Source organism: Myotis davidii, unplaced genomic scaffold (genome assembly GCF_000327345.1).
Source record: "Myotis davidii unplaced genomic scaffold, ASM32734v1 scaffold309, whole genome shotgun sequence".
Lineage (NCBI taxonomy): Eukaryota > Metazoa > Chordata > Mammalia > Chiroptera > Vespertilionidae > Myotis > Myotis davidii.
Genome location: NW_006383013.1, coordinates 1,021,869 through 1,045,843, shown reverse-complemented (window position 1 = coordinate 1,045,843; position 23,975 = coordinate 1,021,869). Strand labels below are relative to the sequence as shown.

The window sequence follows — 23,975 nt, the reverse complement described above, 5'->3', positions numbered from 1 at the left end:
AGAGATCCTTCTTTATTCTTAATGAGGAATTTTTATGAACCTTTTTGTATGAGACTCCACCCCAATCACCTTTCTATCCCCACCCCCTTTTCCCTGGCAAATCCTTGGTACCATTTAAATAGGGATAAAGCAATAGATATGGGCCATTGCTGTTCCCTGTCCATTGACTTAGAGAAAGTCTCTCTGAGCAGCACTGAGCTGAGCAGAAGTAGATTTTTATTGTTTCCAGGTGAAATGATGTTCTCTACTCATAAAGTGAAAACCTGACTTCAGATATTTACAAATGGTAGTAAGACTTAAATGTTAAGAGTATGAAATATTTCTATGTGAAATTGCACTGTCAGAGTATTATTTTTAATTTGCCTATTTCAAGAGGGTGATATTACTTATTTGATTTCAATGCTGACCTAAATTATCCTTTTTGTCCATAGATGAAAAGGGTTATCATGAGAAGTATAGATGGGGACTCTGATATTTGAGTTATAGTATCCAAATAGAACCTTTTTATTTATCATTCACTTGGTTTTTTGTCTGTTGGCCCATCAGCAATTCTCAGTGAAGGAGTTCTACCTGAAGATCATTCCCTGGCGCCTTTATACCTTCCGAGTGTGCCCAGGAACCAAAGTAAGTGGATCCTTACATCTGGTTCTTGCTGAGCAGCCTTCAGCCCAGGAATAACTCAGCCTGTTCGCAGTTATCTCATGAAATCTCATGAAGAATACAGGCAGTATAGTAAGACATGTCTTACAGGAATTTAAAAGCAAGACAGAATAATGCGAGAGTTACCTTTTTCCTTAGGCCTAAGTTAATGGAGAGGGTATTAATAACTTTGCCCCCAGCTTGGTCTGACAGTATATTGAAGCTCTTTTAGAATCAGTATTTTCATATATTACAAATTTTTTTTTAACTTTTCTGAGCTTTTGGAATCGAAGGGCAAATCACTTTCCTCCACCCAGTGTGCCCAACCTCTTCACGTAGTTATTTGCTATTTTATGGTTCCTTACTATTTTTGTCCTGCTTGTATTCCTTGTTGGAAAGTCTGTAGTGTTGCCTGTGATCCTTACTAAAGGCAGTCTTTGCGACTCAAATAATTTAAAATTTGAATTGTAGAGCACTGAAGTGAAAAACAAGGAAATGTACTCCTGGTAGGTACTCATTTGGAGAAAACAGGCTTAACTTGTTTTTGTTGGTTGGTACAGAGCATAGGGTTGTGGGCGGTTTTTGCTGGAGTTGAGGTTTTCATAAATTAATTCCTTTTTTCTCCCTGCCTTTGCTAGTTTTCATACCTTGGCCCCGACCCTGTCCATAAGCTCCTTACACTGGTGGTAGATGATGGCATTCAGCCTCCTGTGGAGCTCAGCTGTAAGGAGAGGAACATCCTTGCAGCCACTTTCATCCGTTCCCTCCACAAGAACATAGGTAAAGTTGGGCAGTGACCGCAGCTACTGTGGGTGCCTGAGGGTGTAGAAGTGGCCTGCACAGATGTCTTGTAATAAGGCTGTAATCATGATGAATCTTACGGTTCCTCAGGAGGCTCTGAGACCTTTCAGGACAAGGTGAACTTTTTCCAGCGAGAGCTTCGGCAGGTACATATGAAAAGACCCCATTCCAAAGTCACCCTGAAGGTCAGCAGACATGCCTTGTTGGAATCAGTGAGTAAAGTTTCATCTCTGTCAAAAGTTATCAAAGTTTTTCAGCTCGGAGCCTCTTTGATACTTGGTTATATTCTTCAGGTTATCTTTTTCATGAAACCCAGTCTTCTCTTTAAACATACCTGTGAAAAGACTATTCTTCTGTTTGATTATACTAAGTTTGGGGCAGATTTCTTGGAGGTATGTTATTAAGGAGAGAGACTGGTTGACACATTGGCTTTAGAATCTGTACTGAACTAGCTCCTGAATAAACTCATGGAACTCCTGTGCAGGGCAGGAATAAGTAGTTGTTACAGAAGGAAGTTCTTGTTATTGAATCCCTGGAATAGAAGAGCTCTTGTTGGATCACAAGGCCATGATTTTTGTTGTCACTCTGGTTTGATGGAAAAGGAACACCTGATGTGTGTCTGTCTCCACTGCACAGACGCTGGCATAGTTCTCACATTCCCCAAGAATGAGAAGGCTTGGTCCCAGTCCAAAATGTGTTTGTGATGTTTGGCTCTGGTAGGTGTGATTGGAAACCTCTTTTCTCAGCCGCATTCTCCATGTGGTATGGCTCCCTGTCTGAACCTAGCCTTTGGATAAAGACGTCTAGCAAATAGACTGTACTTTACCAAAAACCAGGACTCCTTGGTTGTCTTGCTGACAGCTTACTAATCTGAGCCATTTTTAGTTCTTTAAGCATTTTTTCATTAATAAAATGAGGATTGTAAAAAGAAAAACAAACGTCAACTTTTCAACAAAGTAATGGTGTAAAGACAAATTAGATTATTTTTTAAAACCTTAAATTACCTCTGGGGATGCATGTATTTTAATTATAAAATGGTGTGATTAAAGCTTGTTCATGAATAATAGATTGCCTCCAAGAACTAGTAGACAGTAGCATTATTCTTGTGTTTTTGTCGTTAACACCCAAGAGATGCCAGCCAATGTTCTGATTCTTCCTTCCTTTTGCTACTTTTCAGTCTCTGAAAGCCACTCGGAATTTCTCCATCTCAGATTGGAGCAAGAACTTTGAAGTGGTTTTCCAGGACGAAGAAGGTCAGCTTTGAAATTTCATATTCATCTTTTTAAACTCCACTCTCACTCCTATTCTATTTCTTACCCCTTCTCCACACAAAAACAAAACCCCCTTGAATACACCCCAGTTTGTTTTTCCAAGGGAAAAAAATTCATGAGTCAAGATAAAAAGGGTGGTGTTTACTGGCCAGATGACTTGGTGGATCTCATAGAGCACAGACATACAGGGGCTTGGAGGGAGAGCTCTGTGTATTTGAACCATAGGGCAAACTTTTCACCTTTGTAGAACTAAGAGAAAGGTCCATTTCCTGGGATATCTTACCTCCTGTGTTTCCACACTAGAGGGTATTAGCTTAGTGACCTTTAATCCTATAGAAGGATGGGATTTCAAAAAAATGTCCAGTTAATGTGGTTTGGAAGGGGGAAACAGTAAGGTAGTGGAATGGAGGGAGTGTGGAGAGTATAAAATAATGGATTAATGAACAGACATGATAGGAGATAGTAGGCCAGAGTTACTTTTTATTTTTATTATATTTTTCAGCTCTGGACTGGGGAGGGCCTCGCCGGGAGTGGTTTGAACTAATCTGCAAAGCACTATTTGATACCACCAATCAGCTCTTTACCCGATTCAGTGACAACAACCAAGCATTAGTGAGTCTGTGACTTCCCTGTGGGTGGTTGGAAAATGTAGATTATGTTATAATGCAGTAGACTGACGAGTTTGAGATTATGAATCTGGGAATCTGACAATTTGTGCCCTGTTCTTACCTACAATATGAATTAATCAGTTAACCTCCCTCTGCTTTGCCTTCATTATTTCATCTCTAGGATAAGAGAAAATGCAGACAGATTAATATTTTACTAAAGAGCATTATAATGCAATGTCTATTCTATTAATTATAATAATAATTAAGCCACTTCCTCAAAACATGCCTGAAGCTATTGAATTCTGTACTAGACCTTTGACTAAGCAGAGGTGTCAGGATTAGAGAAATGGACTTTGGCTGAAGGAAGTTCTGGTTTAGGGAAAAGGCATCACCACATCATGCACTGATTACTTCCATACTCAGTCAGATGAAACCACAAACTTATGTAAGATTCTTCAGCCCAATGTAAGGCCATCTCTGCCCTTTATCCTCCAGTCACTTGAATTACTCAGTAGTGGCTACCAAAAGGCCAGTACCATTTGGATGGGCTCTTTGATTTAATACTGGAATTCTTGCTCTCTCGGAATAAAGTTGGGAAGGTGGGTCTTTCCAGAACTAGGCTATTAAGAAAAATGGCCCAAAGCTTTTTAATGTCTTTTTTTTGACAGGTGCACCCCAACCCTAACCGCCCCGCTCATCTACGCTTGAAGATGTATGAGTTTGCAGGGCGGCTTGTAGGCAAGTGTCTCTATGAGTCCTCTCTAGGAGGAGCCTACAAGCAGTTGGTCCGCGCTCGCTTCACCCGTTCTTTCTTGGCCCAAATCATAGGACTACGTATGCATTACAAGGTAATGTCTGAGGTGTGTCTTTTCTACTAAGGCCCCTGGCCATGAACTCTGGAGTCTCTCCACTCTGAGCTAATTATTCTTAAGGTTGAAGGGGTAAGTGGTTCCTAGCAGTTGTAAATTTCATTTCTGGGTAAGAGTAGTCACGTTCTATTCTGTCTTTCTGTCTCCTCAGTACTTTGAAACGGATGACCCAGAATTCTACAAATCTAAAGTTTGTTTTATCCTCAACAATGACATGAGTGAGATGGAGCTGGTCTTTGCAGAAGAGAAATATAACAAATCAGGTCAATTGGATAAGGTGAGAACGAGGACCAGAGCCTGTGGGTCCCCTGATTCCCACCCTCTCCCAGAGCAGTGCATCCTAATAGAACTTCCTGCAAAATGGGCATGTTCTCTGTCCGTGCTGTCCACTGAGCACCCACAATGTGGCCAGTGTGACCAAACAACTGAATTCCTCATTTTATTTTATTTTCATGAACTTAAATGTAAATAACCACCTAGACTAGTGGCAGCCATATTGGGCAAGGTAGGTTTAGGTCATTGCATCCTACACTTTATGATCTGGCCCATTTTAGTGGAGTAAAAGACACATGAACCCATCTATCCCACCTACTTACTTTCTTTTCTTTTTTTAAAAAAATATATTTTATTGATTTTTTACAGAGAGGAAGGGAGAGAGATAGAGAGTTAGAAACATCGATGAGAGAGAAACATCGATCAGCTGCCTCCTGCACATCTCCTACTGGGGATGTGCCCGCAACCAAGGTATATGCCCTTGACCGGAATCGAACCCGGGACCTTTCAGTCCGCAGGCCGACGCTCTATCCACTGAGCCAAACCGGTTTCGGCTCACCTACTTACTTTCTAGTAGAAAAATAACTTGGTGATAATGCAGTGTCACTGCACAAGGAGCTTTGGAGGGGATGGCATACCTATCTCAACTTTAGTAGTGTAGATGTAGATGACTCCTATTTTAACACTACCTGTATATTTTTAAAACTTTATTACAAAATTATTAGCCCAAAGTACTTCTGATGCAGATATGGTTCTGTTTACATTGTAGTGCTAAACAAAATCATGAAGCTAAAGTTGCAGTAACATTCAATTGAAAGCAAATAGCAATGACTAAAAACCTGTGACCACTGATTGATACCATTGTACTGATAATCACATAGGCTTTGTGACTGTTGTGGGACTGTAAGGGAAGGATGTAAGGGTACAACTGATCGCTTCTTAGAATTTCTAAAGAGATTTCTTCACTACTTATCTGGCTTTATTTATTCTCAATTTGCTTAGGGGTTTAAGAGAAGAGGTTGTGATGGTTTAATTTCAGATCATAGAGACATTAAAATGTTGCTAACCAGGGACCAGAGTAATTCTTCCTGTTGCATCACCACTGTTTGACTAGGTCAGAGAAGACTCCCTCAGATCCCCACTTCAGAAATAGTTAGTAGAGTACAGCAATAGTGGTGGGAACCTGGAAGCTTAGTAACTGTACAGAACCAAGTGTGTTGAGAAGCTGAATGCACGGCAGAAACTTGCAACTGTGATGGATGTCATTTACGCTGTGTTTGTGGGGCATACCAAGCAGCTGTCATCTTACAGACGCCCATCCACAGCCTCTCCCTCTGTCTTTCACATCTTATTTTAGGTTGTCGAACTCATGACAGGTGGAGCTCAAACCCCAGTCACTAATGCGAATAAAATCTTCTATTTAAATTTGCTGGCCCAATATCGGCTGGCCAGTCAAGTGAAAGAGGAGGTGGAACATTTCCTGAAAGGTGAGATTCTGTCTGCTCTTAGCTTTGATGTGAAAGTACCTGTATCCATGGTGTGGGTATGGTTTTAACTGGGCTACTTTGTTTCAGGCCTGAATGAGTTGGTCCCTGAGAACCTTTTGGCTATTTTTGATGAAAATGAGCTTGAGGTAAGTGCTTATATTCACAAACCCCCATTCTTGACTCACTGTTTTAGTTTTCCCACAGGAAAGCACTTTATGCAAGGTTGATTTCACTTTTATCACTCTTCCCAAGCATTGACCCATTCGTCAGCTTTTAAAAAGTTAGAATGTGTCCTAGCTGGTTTGGCTCAGTGGATAGAGTGTCAGCCCATGGACTGAAGGGTCCTGGGTTCAATTCCAGTCAAGGGTACATACCTCGGTTGCAGGCTCATGCTGGAGGCAACCAATCAATGTGTCTCTCTCATGCTGATAATATTCTCTCTGTGTCTCTCCCCCTCCCTTCCACTCCCTCTAAAAAAATCAATGGAAAAATATCCTTGGGTGAGGATTTAAAAATAAATAAGTTAGAATGTGAAAATTAGAAACCAGTAAATAATTATTTTTGAAGAGTAATAATTAATATTCACCTATTTCTCAAATATTATTGATATTGGTTGAGTACTAAAGAATTAGTATCATGTACAGTCTTTGGCGTTTAAAGATGACTTAAGGGAATAATAGGACATATTTGTTCAGGGACTATTTATTGAGTGCCTCCTGTATGCCATGAGTAAAAAAGTCCCTGCCCTCATGGAACGTTACAGTGAAGAAGACATGTTTCAAAGTTTGGGACCACAATGCTATACAGTTAATATATTCTTATCTTAGATTTTGTAGTAACCAAAATATGGCTCTATGATGGCAAATGCCATTCTATAAGTAGCAAAATACAAGTTTGTATCAGGTGTGAACAAAACATAAAATCAGTTTTTTACCTGCTGCTCACAGATGACACATATAAGGCAAATTATTAGTTGCAATTATTAGCTCCTATGAGGAATGTGTTTTTTGCAGACTGTTGCCTGTATGGAGAAAGTTCTTTAAAAATGAAAAAACAAAGTTTAGGTGGTTTTGCACAATTTTTATTCTTATTAACTGAACTGTTTTTGAGAACAAGACTCAAAGTCTTGTGCAATTTTCATCACATTTTATACCTTTAAATATGAATCTAAATAAAATGAACTCTCCGTCTCTCAGCCTAAAGTTTCTGATAGAAACCTAATGCTGTTATTTGGGGACTGAGGAATAGCTACTGGTATATTTGTTTGTATCCTGAAGCAAAGCATTTGTAACAATTTGTAGAAGTGAGTAGGAAGGAAGGACACAGTCTCTTACAGTTCCACATGCTGCTCTTAGTTACTCATTAGCTTAACCAATTCTTTTTGAAGGAGCCAAGGCTCTTAAGGCTTAATGTGAGCTTTTCTCGTCTCTTGATTAGGATGTATCATTCTTTATAGCCATTGGATGAGGACTCACAGTCTGTGAAGTAACACGCAGGGTTCTGAACCAGATGAGGACATGAACAAGATGTTGAGGGCTCTGATCTCATTAATGTTCTCATTTTTTGGCATGCTTTTTAATTTATCTGATCATGTAGGGGCTGGGCTGAAGAGAAGGAAGGTAGTAAAAGTTCAGTCCACAAAACGATGGATCCTGGGGAAAAGGAAAAGCCACCTGACAGATTTATCAATGGGCCTGGGGGTCTTCATCAAAGGGAAAAGGGCCCGCTTTTCTCAATGGTGTTTCTAGGCCCCGTCCCGATCAGACTGTCAGTAAACTTAGTTCCCTTTTTGTCCTTTGTTGCCATTCAAAATAATCCACAGCAGCAGTTCTTAATTTGGTGGGTGCATCAGAAATGCTTGGGAAACTTTTTCAAAATACACACGCTTGTAACCTACCCCTAGAGATTCTGATTCAAAAGGTCTAGGGTAAGACCATAGGCATCAATATGTTTTTTTAAAAGCTGTGTGATTTGCCCTGGCTGGTGTAGCCCAGTTGGTTGGGCATCGTCCTGTGCACTGAAAGGTCACCAGTTCGATTCCTGGTCAGGGCACATACCCAAGTTGCAGGTTCGATCCCCCGTTGTGGTGCATGCTGGAGGTAACCAATCAATGTGCCTCTCTCACATCAGTGGTATTGTGTTTTTTTTTCCTCTCTCCCTCTGTCTTCCTCTCTCTCTAAAATCAATTTGAAAAACAACATATTTTTTTTCTTTTAGAAAAGGCTGTGTGATTGTTAGTACATTGGTTAGGAAACTTTGGCCTGTTATCATTGATTTTCCTAAAGCGGTATTCTGGCATTGTGACCTCACCTTTTGTCTTTTTCCTGGTGTTTTCTTTATTCTACATTTTTGCATATTAACATAGGTAATCAACCTTATGCTGAGTCTTTGTTCCTCTGAATGTCCTAGTAACACCTAACTATCTTCTCCAGCTACTGATGTGTGGGACCGGGGACATCAGTGTGGCTGATTTCAAAGCCCATGCAATGGTCGTTGGTGGTTCATGGCATTTCAGAGAAAAGGTAAGTGGGCCAGATTTCTTTTAGTTGGATTTGTGCCATGTTGTAAAGAAAAAGTTTCAGAACACAAAAGTTGAAGCCCTGGCTGGATGGCTCAGTTGGTTGGAGTGTTGTCCCGGACACCGAAAGATTGTGGGTTCAATCCCTGGTTGGGGCACATATGAGAGGCTCACATTGATAAACCAGGGGTGGGAAGCCTTTTTTCTGCCAAGGGCCATTTGACTATTTGTAACATCATTCATGGGCCATACAGAATTATCAACTTAAAAATTAGCCTGCTGTGTTTGGTAAAATATTTATTTAACTCACCCACAATGCCTTGGCAGGGCCAGACCAAATGATTTGGAGAGCTGGACATTCCCCACCCCTGCTCTAAACATATCCTTGGGTGAGGATTTAAAAAAAAAAAAAGTTGAGTCAGAAAAGCAGACCTATCAACTGGGGGGAAAAATGATATATGTGTGGGAAAGACAAAAGGGACCTCTGGTCTCTATTGGCTATCATGCTGACTGCCACAGAAACAGTGCATCGGAAAGTCAAAGATACAGAACCAAGCATTCGGTGACTCCCCTCCTGACTGCGTGACAATGCAAACTCCTAGACTCTAGGACCTAGAGGTTTGTCAATTCTAACCATTCCTGCCTGTGTCCTCACAGAGCAGTAACTGAGCCACACCCCCACTTTGGGTGTCCTGTTGCTTCCTTGCCCCGAGGTCAAACCCTGGGCTGCATACTGGTGTGACCCCAACCTTGTGCTCTCCCTGCCAGGTCATGAGGTGGTTTTGGACTGTAGTTTCCAGTTTGACCCAGGAGGAGTTGGCTCGGCTGCTTCAGTTCACGACAGGCTCCTCTCAGCTGCCACCCGGAGGCTTTGCGGCCCTCTGTCCCTCGTTCCAGATTATTGCTGCTCCGACCCACAGCACGCTACCAACTGCACACACGTGGTAGGTATCGGACTGCCCCGTGCATGCTCTTGGGAGGGATTATTTTTCCAGCCTTTGTCAGTGGTTTTGAGTTAATCACTTCTCCCCTTGCCCTTCAGTTTTAACCAGCTGTGCCTCCCCACGTATGACTCGTATGAAGAGGTGCACAGGATGCTGCAGCTGGCCATCAGCGAGGGCTGTGAGGGCTTTGGCATGCTCTGACCGCTCTCCTGCCATCCTCTTGGCTCCCGTGCTTTCTGGAGCATCTGGGTGCGCACAATAGACATCATAACCACTGATGCTAACAGAACACAACCATCAACCAGAAGCTGCTGCATGCTCCCCAGTGTCTGGAGTATTGGTCACCTAAGGCCTTGTCCTTCCCTCGCCCCCTTCCTGTCCATCTTCTCCCCACAGCCACTTTGGCATGATATGTATTCTGAGATACTCGTTGAGTCACGAGAAGAGGACCGTGCTGCTGTAATTCTACTTGGTTCTTAGGAGATCTCGGTGGCGGGAGCTGCCTCATTAGCTGAAGGAGATTACACAAAGGGCTCAGCTCTCACTGGGGAGCTGGTGCCCTCGCCTTGCTATCCTCCTCTGCTTATGCTCCTCGGGGTCCCTCCGCGGCCCTCATTACTTGACCTGAGGTCTGTGAGTCCTTGTGGGCAAGGTGATTGCCTCTTCTCAGCAGGAGCCAGGAGAAGCACAGATAGGAAGAAGCCCACAAGTGCAATCTTTGGTTTTGTCCCTCTGCACAATGGCAGGCATAGGCATTGGCCCTGGACTACCTCTAATGGGAACGGAGAGCACAAATGGATCTTTCTGTGGTTCCGAACTGGAAAAGGAGCTTTCCCTGCAGGCGTTTCTGGAAGTGGTCATTAATCTCTAAAAAACTCTAAGCTTTTTCTTGAGTTTGAGCCGGTGAGAAAAGCAGACCTAAGCATGTGAAAGATAGCTGGGCTGTGGCCTCCAGTGCTGAATCTGCTTCTCCTTTAAGGTTGGGGGCATGTCTAGGCATATGGCTGGCTTGAAGACTACTGATGCTTGTCCCTAAGTTTGTTCTTTACGCTGACGTGTGGCTGGGCCTGGTCACCTGCCTTCGAGTTACACTGTCTGCTAAGAGCTGGGATTCTTTTGCTTTCTACTGAAGAAAATTTTGGAGCAAGGAACTGGGACCGTAAGAATAGCATGCCAGTGATCCCTGCTTCTCTCTTTGTGTGGTGTTCTCTGGCAGCACCGGGGCAAGGGAAAGGGACCAACAGTTCAAGTGTTTTCACAGGTTCTTTGGGTCAGGACACTGGGAACAGAGGAGATACATCAGGCAGTAAACACCTAGCCGCCCCAGTTACTTCCCTTCAGTCCCTCAGTTACACCAAGGGGAACTAAGAAGGGAGGAAGATGTATTGGGTTCACTATTGTGTGATGATTGAGGAGAACCTACTGTCGTCTCTTGGATGATGGCAACATTACAATTTGAATGAAAACATTTGCAAGACGCAAAACCTCATCAACTGTCCCACATGTCAGTTTTTAAGAAGGCTTTGTAGCAAGCTACTATTCCCAATGGGGCATTCAAGTCTGAGACTATTACAAGCCATCTTTATCGCCAAAACCAGCAAGTACGCAGAGTCCAGAGAGGAGGCAGGACTGTGGCATTGCCTTGGCCTCCTGGAAGCAAGTCTGAGCCCTCCTGCTCCCAGAGATCACAAGGAACAAGCCCTTCCGAGCTGCTGCTGTTAATGCCTGACCTCACTCCTTCGCAGTCGTCATTTGTCCTTCTTGGTGTGGGTGCTGACCTCACTCATTCTTGGGGTCCAGGATCCAGTGTCAGGGCCTCTACACCACAGGGTCCTGCATGCCACATGGTCACTGCTCTCCTCAGGGACCAGGACAAGGTGCTGCTGCTTGCCCCAGTGTTTCCCGTGGGATGTGTACAGGCAAGCTTTGTCATCACCCTGGGAAACACAATGGCTGCCCCTCGGCCCAGAGGGGGGTTTCCCGCGGGGGGCCCGTGGGCTGGTTCTGCTGTCTTTGGCAGTTATTCCTCTTCTGGATTCTGCTTCCACCCTCCAGCAGCTCTCCACAGACTGACGCTGGAGCTCGATTTGATTTTCTTGGCTAGACCTGTCATTTTAAACTCTGGTCGTAGCACTTTTCAAAGCATCCTGGGCACCGCCACTGCCCAGCTGGGGCAGCTGCATCCCTGTGGGGGTCCTGAGCCCCAGGGCCTTTGTTTAACAAAACCCTTTGGTACTGTTGTGGTTTTTCTATTCGTCCAGTTTATCTTCTCTCCTGTTGAAATGTATCTTTGCTCTTTTGGGCCTTTCTTTTACCTCTTTTTTTTCTTTTCTAATCCTGCTTTGGTACTAGCCAATGTGGGGAAAGGTACAGTGTGTCTGAGAGAAGTCGTGTGTGTTACTTCTCGGGCAATTTTCTATTCACGTTTCTTATTTTGGCCAGTTCTTTTATTTATGTCCTTGTGGCCCAGGTACTTTGGGGGTCAGCTAACCTCCTGGCCTTCGGTGTCTTTGAAGGAGACCAGATACAAAGTGAACACCACGGAGAACATCGGCATGTCTCTAGAACTTCAGCGGAGACCAAGCCCCGCTGCACATTTTCAGGCCAGGCAAAAGGGCCAGACAGTTGCAATGATTGTGTAAATATTTTGTACAGTAAATAAATAAATGTTTAAAAGGACTAAGGAGTAGAAATATTTTTTTGTATTTTCGCAAGAATTCTTCAGAAGCAGGCAGCTCAGGATAGGACGTACACTGGGAGACCCGCCTGTCCCAGGCCTCTTGCCCTTTCACCCTCCCTTGATTGCTGTCCATGGTGCCAAGCGGGGCACTGTCATTCACACAGCCAGTGGCGGGACAAGTGCTTGTGCAGTTTGGCAAGAGCAGAGCGTGTCTGTTCTCGTCCATCTTTTAAACGTTAATTTGTTACAGTTTTACTACATAAGAAACTCAGTGTAGAAAATTTGGAAATGAAAAAGAGGGAAATAAATCACCCACCATCCAGAGGTAACACTAGAAACACTTTGATGTATCCTGATTTTGCATATAATCACATTTATTTCCTTAACTCCCCTGCAACACTCCCCCCCGCACCCCCCAACCCTTCCACAAGTGCTCTGGGCGTGGCAAACAAAAACACAGCTCCTCAAATTTGGCAGGTGGTACCAATTCTTTTCCAACCAAAGATAAACTTGGCAGAGAGAAAACCAGGCCTGATTTATGTCTAGAAAGAAAAGTATTAGGGACCCTGGCTTTCTAAGACAAGTAATCATGGTGTCTTGTACAGTGATTCCTAATCTGGAAAATCAAAACAAAATTCTGTTTGGAATTCTTTTTAAAATTAAGATTTTTGCCCCCACTCCCAAACCCAATGAATTGGAATCTTAACTGGAAAACTCTTGTATAGTGCCTTTACCCCTATTTCATCAAGCTCCTGAATGATATGCCATGTCACAAAACGAAACAAAATTCTCTCTAACTTTCCATTTTTAGGTTAACTGTCCTACATCTTTTATACTTGCTGCTCTTGTGGCTTTGAATAGGTCACTATGAACACTCAGTGATTTCATCTCATCATGAAGTTGTTATTAAGACTCAAGAGGCTGGTAAGATTATTCTTGAGTTAGAACAAAAGATACTGCTCAGCCGGCTTGGCTCCGTGGTTGAGCGTCAAACTATGAACCAGGAGGTCACAGATTCCTGGTCGAGGCACATGCCTGGGTTGTGGGCTTGATCCCCAATGTGGGGTGTGCAGGAAGCAACTGATCAATGATTCTCCCTCTCCGTTCCTCTCTCAAGTCAATAAAAATATATTTAAAAAAATAAATACGAGTTTCAGCTTCTCGTGTGCTGGTGCCTCTGAGCCACTGCTGATGGAGCTCTCAGCCACACTCCTCTTAGGACTACAGTAGAGGTGGGACCAGAGGGCTTCTTACCTCTACTTTGGCTTCACTTAGATCCTGAAGTATAAGAGACCAGCTCCAGGTATCCTGTAATACTTTTACTTAAAGATAGAAAACTTATTTCGAGATGTAACATATATACAAAAAAAGGTATGCAAGCACATACAATTTAATAAGTAATTATAAATGAAGCACAAGTGACCACCATCCGGGTCAAGAAATAAAACAGGGCAGAACTTCAGAGCAGGTCTCATCCCATCCCTCTATTGTCCCGACTTTTACGATGACCGTCTTACCTATTCCCTTTCCAAACAGCCTGCTCTAAAATTCGCTGTGGGGAGAGGGTGAAAAGAGCCCAGGTGGCCTCTGAAGATGCTAAGCAAGGTCAATTTCTCCATAGTAATTGCTATACTTCACAATTAGTTTTAAATTTTTCTGAGGCCATCGTTGCCCATGAGACTAGTTCAGATTCCTGATGCTGAATCTGGTGAATCATGTTCAATGTTTACAAAGTTTTCTTGCCAAGATTTACCCCCAGAGGTTCTACGTTAGATGGTCCTTGGCAGTACCCTGAACAGGGTTTGTGGGCTGGTCTTACATGATCATGATTCTCTGCTGGTCAGCGGCAGGTTCTTGAGTATCATATAAGTACAGTGGTATTGGAAGTGACTCAGCCCTAAGTTGACTCAAAAACTTGGGATGGGCTAACTTCTGACTCCGAATATGGAAACTGCAGCACCTGACAAAGTCATCCCAAAGTTACTGGACAGCTTAGTTTTTCTGTTTGGAGTTCAAAGGGACTGGGTTTAGGGGGTCTTGTGATGATCTTGGTTTGTATTTGACGGAGAGTTGGGATACGCCTTGCTGTGAACACTACCACTACCACCTACCAATTCTGTTCACTTTAATTTTGCTTATAGAAGAACACTTTGTAGTAACCACAGCAGGGACCTGGTTCTCTGCAGTGAACTCGGGGTAGGCTCTTCAAGCCGGTCACTGAATTCCTGGTAAGGAGATGTGGAGGACACAGTTTATTACCAGAAGGCAGAGGAGTGATAGCTGTAGGCTTTTGATATAGCATCAGAGGTAGTTTAACAAAGTTGTCCAGGTTGTCACTAGAGCACTGGCTTACTAATACCAGCCAGCAGCGGCAGCTTCTTAAACACAAGGTGGTAACCATGTTGGTACCTCTAGGGGCAGGGATCAGACACACCAGCACAGAACCTCACACCCAGTCACCTTGAAAAAGCAGTGTGGGACCCTATCTAATTGCCCTTTAGCCTTCCTTCAGGAAGATGATGGATAATTTATTCAGGATGAAGTCTGCAGATGTGGTTGCTACTTCCTTTGGAGTACCCAACTAGTGGGCCAACATGGCCTTTGTTACCCGCCCCGCCCCCGACATTGATTTTTAGAATGGAAGGGAGGAGGAGAGACAGAAACACTGACGTGAGAGAAATACATCTATTGGTTGCCTCGCCTCCTGCATGCACCCCTTACCAGGGCCGGGAGTCTGCAACCAAGGTACGTGCCCTTGACTGAAATCGAACCCGGGACCCTTCAGTTCGCAGGCAGACGCTCTATCCATTGAGCCAAACCAGCTAGGGCCTAACATGGCCTTTGTAGTTTGTGAATGCCTGTGTAGCCAGGTTCAGCTGGCAAGCCAGCAGTTTTCTGAATGAGCAAGGTCTCAGAACTCCATTTCTTAGGGATGATTCTAGGAAGAAGTGTTGGATGACTCAGGAGCTAGGTGAGGAGATACATTTCTTTTATAAACCTCATTGTGTCCTTGACCAGGTGGCCCATCCTATGTTTCTGGCCCATCCTTCAGCCTCCCCTGCAACACAGGCATATCCTGTCACTTGGCCTTTTCTCAAAGAAGATATTCTTGGACACCTTTGCATCAAGTGTGCAGAATAGGATCCGCAAAGGATAGAGAGACATGATTGGAGAACTTGAGCATTCATATTTTATTTTTAACTCACATGGCTCAACCTTGGGAAATCTTTCAATATCAGTTTCCTGACCTTCAAATTGATGTTATTAACTAAATAAAATCAGCTAATAACTTGGACCTCTTAGAAAACGTTTTCTGTATATAGTATGTGTGATACCATATTGACTATGGCCTAGTGCCCTGGTACTCTCCATAGCGGGAGGCTATATGGACCTGGGAGCAGTAGAGTATGCTAGAGTGGATGACAGGCATGGGGTGTAGTTCTTTTCCCATCTTGCTACCTCCAGGCAGGCCAGAGAAAGTGAGTACTCAAGACACCTAGCCCAAACATCTGTGAAGAAGTCCTCAGGTCAAAAGAGACCTCCTCTCCCTCCTTCATATGACCCTTCAAAGGCTAGAGGAGGTATTTGAGGGGACTGCATGTCAAACCTGTGTCATGTGGTAAGCAATCTAGTAATAGGCAGAGCTGTGTTTGAACATGGGTCTGTTTCATGTCAAAGCCCAAACTGTCCACATTGCTGGTCTGTCTCAGGCAGATTAGTTTAGACTAAAAACAGCCCAGGCACTGGGCCACCAGAGCTCACTGGCTCTACCTCATGATCCCTTGGTGACATCGTGTAACAGATGAACACTTTGTTTATCTGTCAGTCACTTGAGGATTTCAGATTTATGAGGAGAAGGCCCTACTTTAAGATACCGCTATTAGTAGTGGCTTTAAAATCCTTTGCATGTACAAAGTTCCATAGAATACTAGCTAATGACTTGAGTGAAATGACTTCCAAGTTGAAATGAATCCTGTATACAAGACACCCTGAGGATATAATGGAGGTGGGTGTCGGGGTGGGGTGGGGTGAGGTGGGGGGATCCTGCAATTTTATTTATTTTTTAACAAGATAACCATGCACTTTATTAAATTTCAAATTATCAAGCCCAAAACAATGTCCAGAAAAGTTATAGAATTTTAAAAACTTGAGTCCGGTCCCTGGCTCAAAATAATGGAATCAACTGATAACAAAATAATTTGTCAACCAAATCCTATAAACAGGACAGATTTTAAAATACCATTCAAAATGTCAGACAATAAAGAAAAGTACTAGAAAAAAACCTATGCAAATATGCAGAAACCTCAATGATTAAAATAATACTCCATTAAGACTCTTTGTAAACAACCAAATGAAGGAATAATACACTTAGTTTGTACAGATCAGTAGTGTATAAAGATGTCCATTACTACCAGAAACATGTATGGATTTAGTGCAGTTCAAATTAAATGGCCTACGAGGCTGGTCTAGGTCCTTTGGGAAGTTTGCGGGCAGCACCACTAAAGCAGAACATCCACCTCGAGCAACAATTCCACTCCTGGACCTGAGAACCCGCAGAAATGTCGCATTAGAGCAGCAGGACGGTCGGTGGCCTCACAGGGAACACCGCAATGCCACCTCCCCAAGTTGGATAAATGGAGGTGTGTTCACACTGCAGAAGAGTAACCCGTGGCAACCACCTTCCGCACCCGAGTGGGCGCACCATTCTCGCCAAAGACACCCTACTCCCCTCTGGCACAGCGGGATCTACAGGACTTTGTGGGGACACAATCTCTTATAGAGGCAGTAACATCCAGGGGCCAGAGGCCTTCTAATCATGGGTACCTTCTTGGTACCCAAGTGGAAGAGGAGGGTCACTCCAAGGTGTCTTAGGGTGAGCACAGCTCTGGGAAATCAGGGGTCACAAATCAGGGATCTGGCAAGAAATTCAAGGCTTAGGGGCCCTGAGGCCTGACTGGGGTCTCAGCTGGAGCTGGGGCTGGTGCAGCCTGGACCATATTCTGGGCGCCCTGCGCAGAATCTCACCAGGCCTGGCTGTGGCTGGAGACGCTGGGCTCTGTCTGCTGCTGGGAAGACTGGGAAGGGGCAGAGCAGAGAGGGGCTACAGAAGCCCTCACCCTCGGAGAACACAGGGCCGCCGGGGAGCACAGGGCCCTCGGGGAACACAGGGACAGCAGAGGATGGCGCAGGCGCAGGGGGGCAGACTCCACGGCCTGGGGTGCAACCAGCTCTTGGGCCTTGCCGCCTGGGCAGGCCCAGCAACCTACTGTGTTTGGCCTGGCAGTCCTTGAACCAAACCTGCACTTGGCGCTCCTGAAGGTTCAGCCTGGGGCCTGGCAGCCTCGCATTCCTGGAGGTCGGGTAAAGGTGGCTCTTAAAGAATTTCTCCAGCTCCTGCCACTGTTCTGCACTGTACACCACCGAGCTCCTGCCGCCCTCCTGCAGGAGCGGAGGAGACAATGAGGAGCCAGTGGGAGGCTCGGGTTCTTGCATCCTGGATGCTGCTGGGCCCTCTGCACTTGGAATCCTGCAATTTTAATACCACCTCTTTGGAGGAAAACCCATAGGTTGTATGCAAATAAAATAATTACCATGAGGTCAGACACACTACATGATACCGACATTCATCCCTGGTAACGAAGTCTGTAGAAAGTTCTCATTTAAATAAATCTTTTGTCTCCAAACTCCCCTTATATTAAACAGCACCATTTGGCAAAGGCCAAAGTCCTGGTGGATACCTCACTGAGGAAGATAACATTTTCAAGATCGCCACCGTCAAAGGGAGACATACACCCCTCAGACAAGACTGTGACTCTATCAGAACCAGAAGCATAGCCGCTCCAGGGGCCTGAGGGGTCTATTCCTCTCTAGGATGAGGCCACCGTTTCTACAAACCCCGCTTTACCTGCATTACGGACTTGCACATGAAGGAATCTTTCTGAATCTTCCCGTCCTCTTTCTCCAGACCAACAATGTTCCCTCTCTCCTCAGAACTCCCACTCAAAGGAGTTGCCAAGACATTCCTCTGCTTGCCCATTAGCAGAGTCAGGGATATCGAATACTCGCAAGCCAGCTGGAGAGCCTTTGATGGCTTTTATGTTTGTTGAAAACAAGATGTTGTGTTATTGCGTAAGAGGAAATTTCGTGTGTGTCATCATTTTGTGCTAGTAGGTCTAATCCCATTCCAACTTGTCATTTCATTTCTTATAATGTACCTCTCCCAGCCCCACCACACACACACACACACACACACACACACACACACACACACACACACAAAATAAGAAAGAAACTGTGATGTTTCTTATCTATCCCTGGGTTTGTGGCCTCCCTTTTCCCTTCGGTTCTCCGCATCTCCGCATGTCAGCAAACATTTCCTGTGTATCAGGCACTGCGCAGGGAGCTTAGAGACACACACACCATAGAATGTGATCCCTGCCCCCAAGCAGCTCACAGTCTTGTTGAGGGAGACAGACATATACACACTCTATTTTCCTTAGGGTTTTCTGCCCCCAAGGCTTGAGTACCCAAGCCCATCGCCGTCCACTCCCATAGTTTTTCTCATTCCTGTTTAATTGGAGGCGGGGGGGTCTGTTTATGCATTTGGAGACTTTCCATAGTACAGAGTAACAGCTGCAAGTGAAATTTGTCTAGCTCCTAACACATGTACAAAGGGAAGGAAATTACTCTCCCTATTGATTTTCAGAGAAGCAAGAACCCTTGCAAAGATGAATTTTAAACCAAGAGACCCAAGGAGCAAGCCCCCTCATTGTGCCATAAATATGCCATCACCTGAGCAGGTCCCGGGAAAGGAAACTCCGTGGTCTTAGGACCCACTCTCCCTTTTACCTACTCTCCCAGACAAAGCAGCCCTGAGGTGTTGACTTTGGCAGTGGGGACTGGCCAGCGGCCTGCAGCTCAGTGAATGAAATTAAAATCTTGAGTGGATGGGGAGAGGGAAGTATCTCCAACACTAACAACAATCAGAAGGGTTTGTACTATGGTCAGATGACCAGGGGGTGGCAAAGGAAAGACAAAATAATGTCATTTCCAATGAACCAGAGGCATGAAGAGGCAAATCCACTTCATGAACAGCCATGAAGTTGGTTGGTTGAGACCAATGCGGGTGGAAACACTGAGCTTCACTCCAATTTCCTCTGATGTGAATCAAACCCAGGAAATTGGAGTCCTTGGTCCTCCCTGCATAGTGTGCTGTGTGTTCCTCTCTGGGGTTGGGGCTGATCTTAATATCGATTCCCCAAGCTTCTGAGCTGGGTCACAGCTGGATGGGCCTTGGGTCAGCCCATTGCCTTTCGGAAAACCTTCAGGCTTCCTTTCCCAGAGGGGTTTCTTCTCTGACACCTTTTAATACTAATATATATATATATATACACACATACATACACACATATATATTGATTTCAGAGAGGAAGGGAGAGGGAGAGCGAGATAGAAACATCAATGATGAGAGAAAATCATTGATTGGCTGCCTCCTGCACACCCCTGACTGGGGATCAAGCCTGAAATACGGGCATATGCCCTGACCGGGAATCCAACTGTGACGTCCTGGTTCATGGGTTGATGCTCAACCACTGAGCCACACCAGCCAGGCTCTTCTCTGACACCGTGTTCATGATGGTGCCAACCTGTGTCTCCTCAAAAAGTCAAAGCAACAGACTTGAACTTGGGTGTTTTCCCTATAGATTTGACCCTTGCTCTCCCCAGCAGGGTAGGCAGACATGTTGGATCCTGGCAGGCTCGTGTGAGCAGCTCTGGCAAAGTCTGGATGTGGATGCGGGTGTGGGTGCAGCAGCCGCACATCTGCTTGTTTCACAATGGTTTGGTTTCAACAATTCTGACTTATGATTCCTCTACACCTTGAAAAGACTATTGTTTGGGCATCCAAGCTATGTCTCACAGACTCTCACACTCGGAAGCAGCACAAAACTCTTTTGTCAGACCTTATCTTGAATTTGGGCTCCAAAAATGTCATTGCGGATTAACTATGAAAGAATAATAAGCAAAGCAAAACTCTAGTCCTGACTTTCGGGGGTCAGGCTGAGCTTAGGGGCTTGGCGTGATGGGAAAGAGGGGCCAAAATAGCGGTTGGCACAAGGATACGGAGAACTCTGGAAACAGAGCCAGGGACTCTGAGGATTGAGGCCCAGGAAAGCTTGGCACGAGTAAACGCTGGGTATTTAACCAGGAACAGTCACTCTATTTTTCTCAGCCTTGGCAGTAGGTCAGAGCAACAAGCAGTTCTAGCAGGGTCCACATCCTTCCTATTGTCTCCACCCCAAACTCACTCATCGTCCCAAACATCTGCTTCAGATTTGGGTCCTTGCCTTCTCCCTGATTCCTGCACCAAACCGTGGGTGGCAAGGGCAAGGGGGCAGGTCTGCAGGTGTGGGATGAGGAAGAAAAGGAGTAGGAAGGCCCTGGGAAAAGCTGCTTCATGATTGTATTCAGGTGCTACAGAAGGATTAAGGGTCTGATCTGTTTTTTAAAAATGTGCACATGTATCCCCAAAATCTAACCAGTAAATTGTTTCGCTTTCTGGGTACAGGGCTCGACCTAGGGAGAGAATTGGGGCCAGCTGGGGAAGTCTTCTGGCCATCACATGGTCTGCTTTTCAAAGGCAGCTCAGAGTCACTCCAGAGGCAGCAAACTAAAGTGATTAGTGCCCGCAACAAGCAGTGGGGAGGTGCTAATGAGGTATTAAACACCTCTTCTCCAGCTAGCAGCTGTGTCTAAACTGAAACAGACCCTGAGCCGGAGTGGTGAGACTAGCCTGGGACTGGCAGTGGTAGGAGGGAAGAAACGAGCCAGCACTAACCTTTAGTCACAGCCTCAAATGTCTCACTGGGCCCTGGCTGGGTAGCTCAGTTGGTTAGAGCACTGTCCTAATATGCCAAGGTTGTGGGTTTCATACTGGTCAGAGCACATGGAAGAGGTAACCAATGAATGTATACATAAGTGGAACAACAGCCCGGCCAGCGTGGCTCAGTGGTTGAGTGTCGACCTATGAACTTGGAGGTCACAGTTCGATTCCCAGTCAAGGTACATGCCCAAGTTACAGGCTCGGTCTCCAGTAGCGGGGTGTGCAGGAGGCAGCAGATCAATGATTCTCTCTCATCATTGATGTTTCTATCTCTCTCTCCCTCTCCCTTCCTCTCTGAAATAATAAAAATAGTCCTGCCTGTGTGAACTCATCTACTCTCTAATCAATCTACAAGATAAAGACAATGACTATTCCCATTTTACAGACGAGGAAATGGAGGCGCAGAAAAGTAACTTGCCCAAGATTATGCGTCCAGTGCTGGGTCTAGGTGTCACGATGGCCCTGACACTTTATGGCACACAGGCTCAAAGGAGGGAGAGGTGGAGGGCAGGGCAGCCAACTCCAGAGAACACTGGTTCTGTTCATCCTCCAACCAGAGAAGGACTATGTGGGCCTCTGACTTCTGGGACCACAGGAAGCCAGTCTGGCAGGCACTTGTCCATCCAGGCCCACTATTCTGTGCTTCTGCTGCATTGTCAGGGCAGAGCCTCTGCTATCTACCTCCTCCTCCCCATCCTGACCCAAATCAGCTGGGGAGGCAACTAAGGGAGTTGCCTGCACTCCAGGCCCCTGGTGGGGAATGGAAGAGGAGCTAAAGGGCAGAGCTAGCTAAGGCCCTGGTTGCCAGGAGCCCCATTAAACTTCAAAGCTGAGGGTTGGGAGCCAAGTCCATCACTTGGCTGGAAAGTGGGGAGTCCCAGTGACATACCAGCTCACACACAGGCTTTACAGAGCAGCAACCATAAGGGTAGTGACAGTCTGGGGGCCTCTTCAGCTGCTGCTGCTATGTCAGAGCCCACTTTAGGAGGGCGTAGTCCCTTTCCACTAAGAGAGAAGAGTGTGCTGGTGAGGGACCCCATGAGGCCTACCTGACTAGGGGCCCAAGGACAGCAGCTCTGCAGGTGTGGACAATGTGGTTGAATGAGCGCACTGGTCCTGTCTTTGAGCCTTTGCTTATGTTGTGCACACCACGAGGACTGCTGCCCACCTCGGTCTGCTCAACCTCCCAGTCCTTCAAACCAGCTCATGTCAGAGGATGTGAGGATTAAATAAGAGAATTCATGGAAAGCACAGTCTGACACATACTAAGATTTAAAAGAAAAGGTAGGTATCATTATTGGTAATAATAGTAAACCCATATGTAGCTACTTTGGCTTTGTTGTGGATTTGAATTTGGAGGACCTGGGTTCAAATCCCAACCTTGTCACTTCTTAGTTGAAAACCCTTGGGTAAATTGCTTAATCTCTCTCAGCTAGAAAAGATTGATTCTAACACCTACACAATGTACCCTACAGAGAGGGTATGAAGCTCAAATGAAACAATGGGTGTGAAAGATGTTTTGTAAATCACCGAGCCTCCTACAGATGCTCACAGAGGGGGGCAGGGACGGAGGGCCTGGTGAAGCGCTGGCCCCATCATGCCTACCCCTGGGGGTCATCTGATCCCTACAACTGGCCTGGCCTGGGTGTAGCTAAATCCCTTTGCCCTTTTCTATTCAGTAAAGACAAGCCTGGAAATTTTTCAGAAGAAATTTTGGTTTAAAAATTAATAGGGTAAGCCCGGTTGGCATAGCTCAGTGTTGAATGTTGACCTATGAACCAGGAGGTCATGGTTTGATTCCTAGTCAGGGCACATGCCAGGGTTGCGGACTCGATCCCCAGTGGGGGTCGTGCAGGAGGCAGCCAATCAATGATTGTCTCTTATCATTGATGTTTCTGTCTCTCCTTCTCCCTTCCTCCCTGAAATCAATAAAAAAATATATTAAAAAATTAAGAGGGTACATTAAATCAAGAAAATGCTCAAGAAGGGGAGCAATTGGTTTATGAATAATGATGTCTCCTGCTAGGAAGTCCAACCTCGGGGGCCAAATTCATTGAGCTCTGGCCACAGGCCTTGCTTGCTGTCCCTCCTGAGCCTTGACTGGTGGATTTGGAATTGAGAGGCACCAAAGAAAGGTAGAGTCCAGAAGAGTAGTGAGCCACCCTCCTCCCTCACACACACCTACGGTGTGGCTGAAGGCCGCAGACCTTAAAATATTGTGTCTGAGCCTCATAGTGAGTTCAGCCACCAGAGGCAGATGTTCTGAGAAGCTAATGATTCTTACACTCAGGGCCTTTGACTTACATGAGCCTCTTCCAAGACCATATACTTTTTCAAGGCCATATATTTTATAATATTTGCTAAAGTGAGATTTTTTTATGTAGTTGGTTCAGCCCACTGTCGCCACCCAATTTCTCTTCTGTGACCTTTGGGGGTGACTGAGGGAATTTGAGTTGGGAATATATTCATTTGGTATTGTTGGGAAACACAGTCGATATATTACGCCATGTAATATCGATTGCTAGCTGAACTAGTTAGAAATGGCTTTCTGGAATATTACCACTACACACGGTAGGCACTCACCTGACTTGGTGACAGGTGCAGGGCCAGAGCCTCATCACACCTGGCACCAGAAGTATGCAGAAACAAGGGCTGAGAAGTACAGAGCCAGAAGCCGATCTGTGAAAAATTCTTCCACTCACCAGATGTCAAAGCATTCTTGAGGTTTTCTGTTGTTTGAAGCTTTTAAAATCTGGGGAGCGCACTTTAAGAAAAAGAATACAAAATTAGCTATGAAGGAGAATATTTATTTGGGATAAGAAAACCCCTCACAAGCCACAGAATTTTAAAGAGCTAGCAAAAATGCCCAGCCAGAGTGGCTCCGTTGGCTGAGCGTCGTCCCGTGCACCCAAAGGCTGCCGGTTCAATTCCCAATCTGGGCACATACCTGGGTTGCGCGGGTTTGATCCCCAATGGGGGATCGTATCGAAGGCAACCCATCGAT

At 45.2% G+C, this 23,975-nt stretch overlaps 1 protein-coding gene across 4 annotated transcripts in view; it reads left to right on the top strand.

The window, feature by feature from the left end:
* Positions 1–12,089, top strand: part of AREL1 (apoptosis resistant E3 ubiquitin protein ligase 1) — a 43,059-nt gene extending 30,970 nt beyond the window's left edge. For 3 of the 4 annotated variants that reach the window (XM_015558028.1, XM_015558026.1, XM_015558027.1), the window contains 12 exons: positions 547–624; positions 1,278–1,419; positions 1,531–1,652; positions 2,618–2,693; positions 3,214–3,323; positions 3,988–4,167; positions 4,340–4,465; positions 5,819–5,948; positions 6,036–6,094; positions 8,381–8,470; positions 9,235–9,410; positions 9,509–12,089. In XM_015558028.1, coding sequence (XP_015413514.1) covers positions 547–624; positions 1,278–1,419; positions 1,531–1,652; positions 2,618–2,693; positions 3,214–3,323; positions 3,988–4,167; positions 4,340–4,465; positions 5,819–5,948; positions 6,036–6,094; positions 8,381–8,470; positions 9,235–9,410; positions 9,509–9,611 — 1,392 coding nt within the window. In that variant the 3' untranslated portion in view covers positions 9,612–12,089. Of the gene's footprint in view, positions 1–546; positions 625–1,277; positions 1,420–1,530; positions 1,653–2,617; positions 2,694–3,213; positions 3,324–3,987; positions 4,168–4,339; positions 4,466–5,818; positions 5,949–6,035; positions 6,095–8,313; positions 8,471–9,234; positions 9,411–9,508 lie in introns of those variants that run through there. The other variant, XM_015558029.1, reaches the window with a different exon arrangement.
* Positions 12,090–23,975: the final 11,886 nt, after the last annotated feature.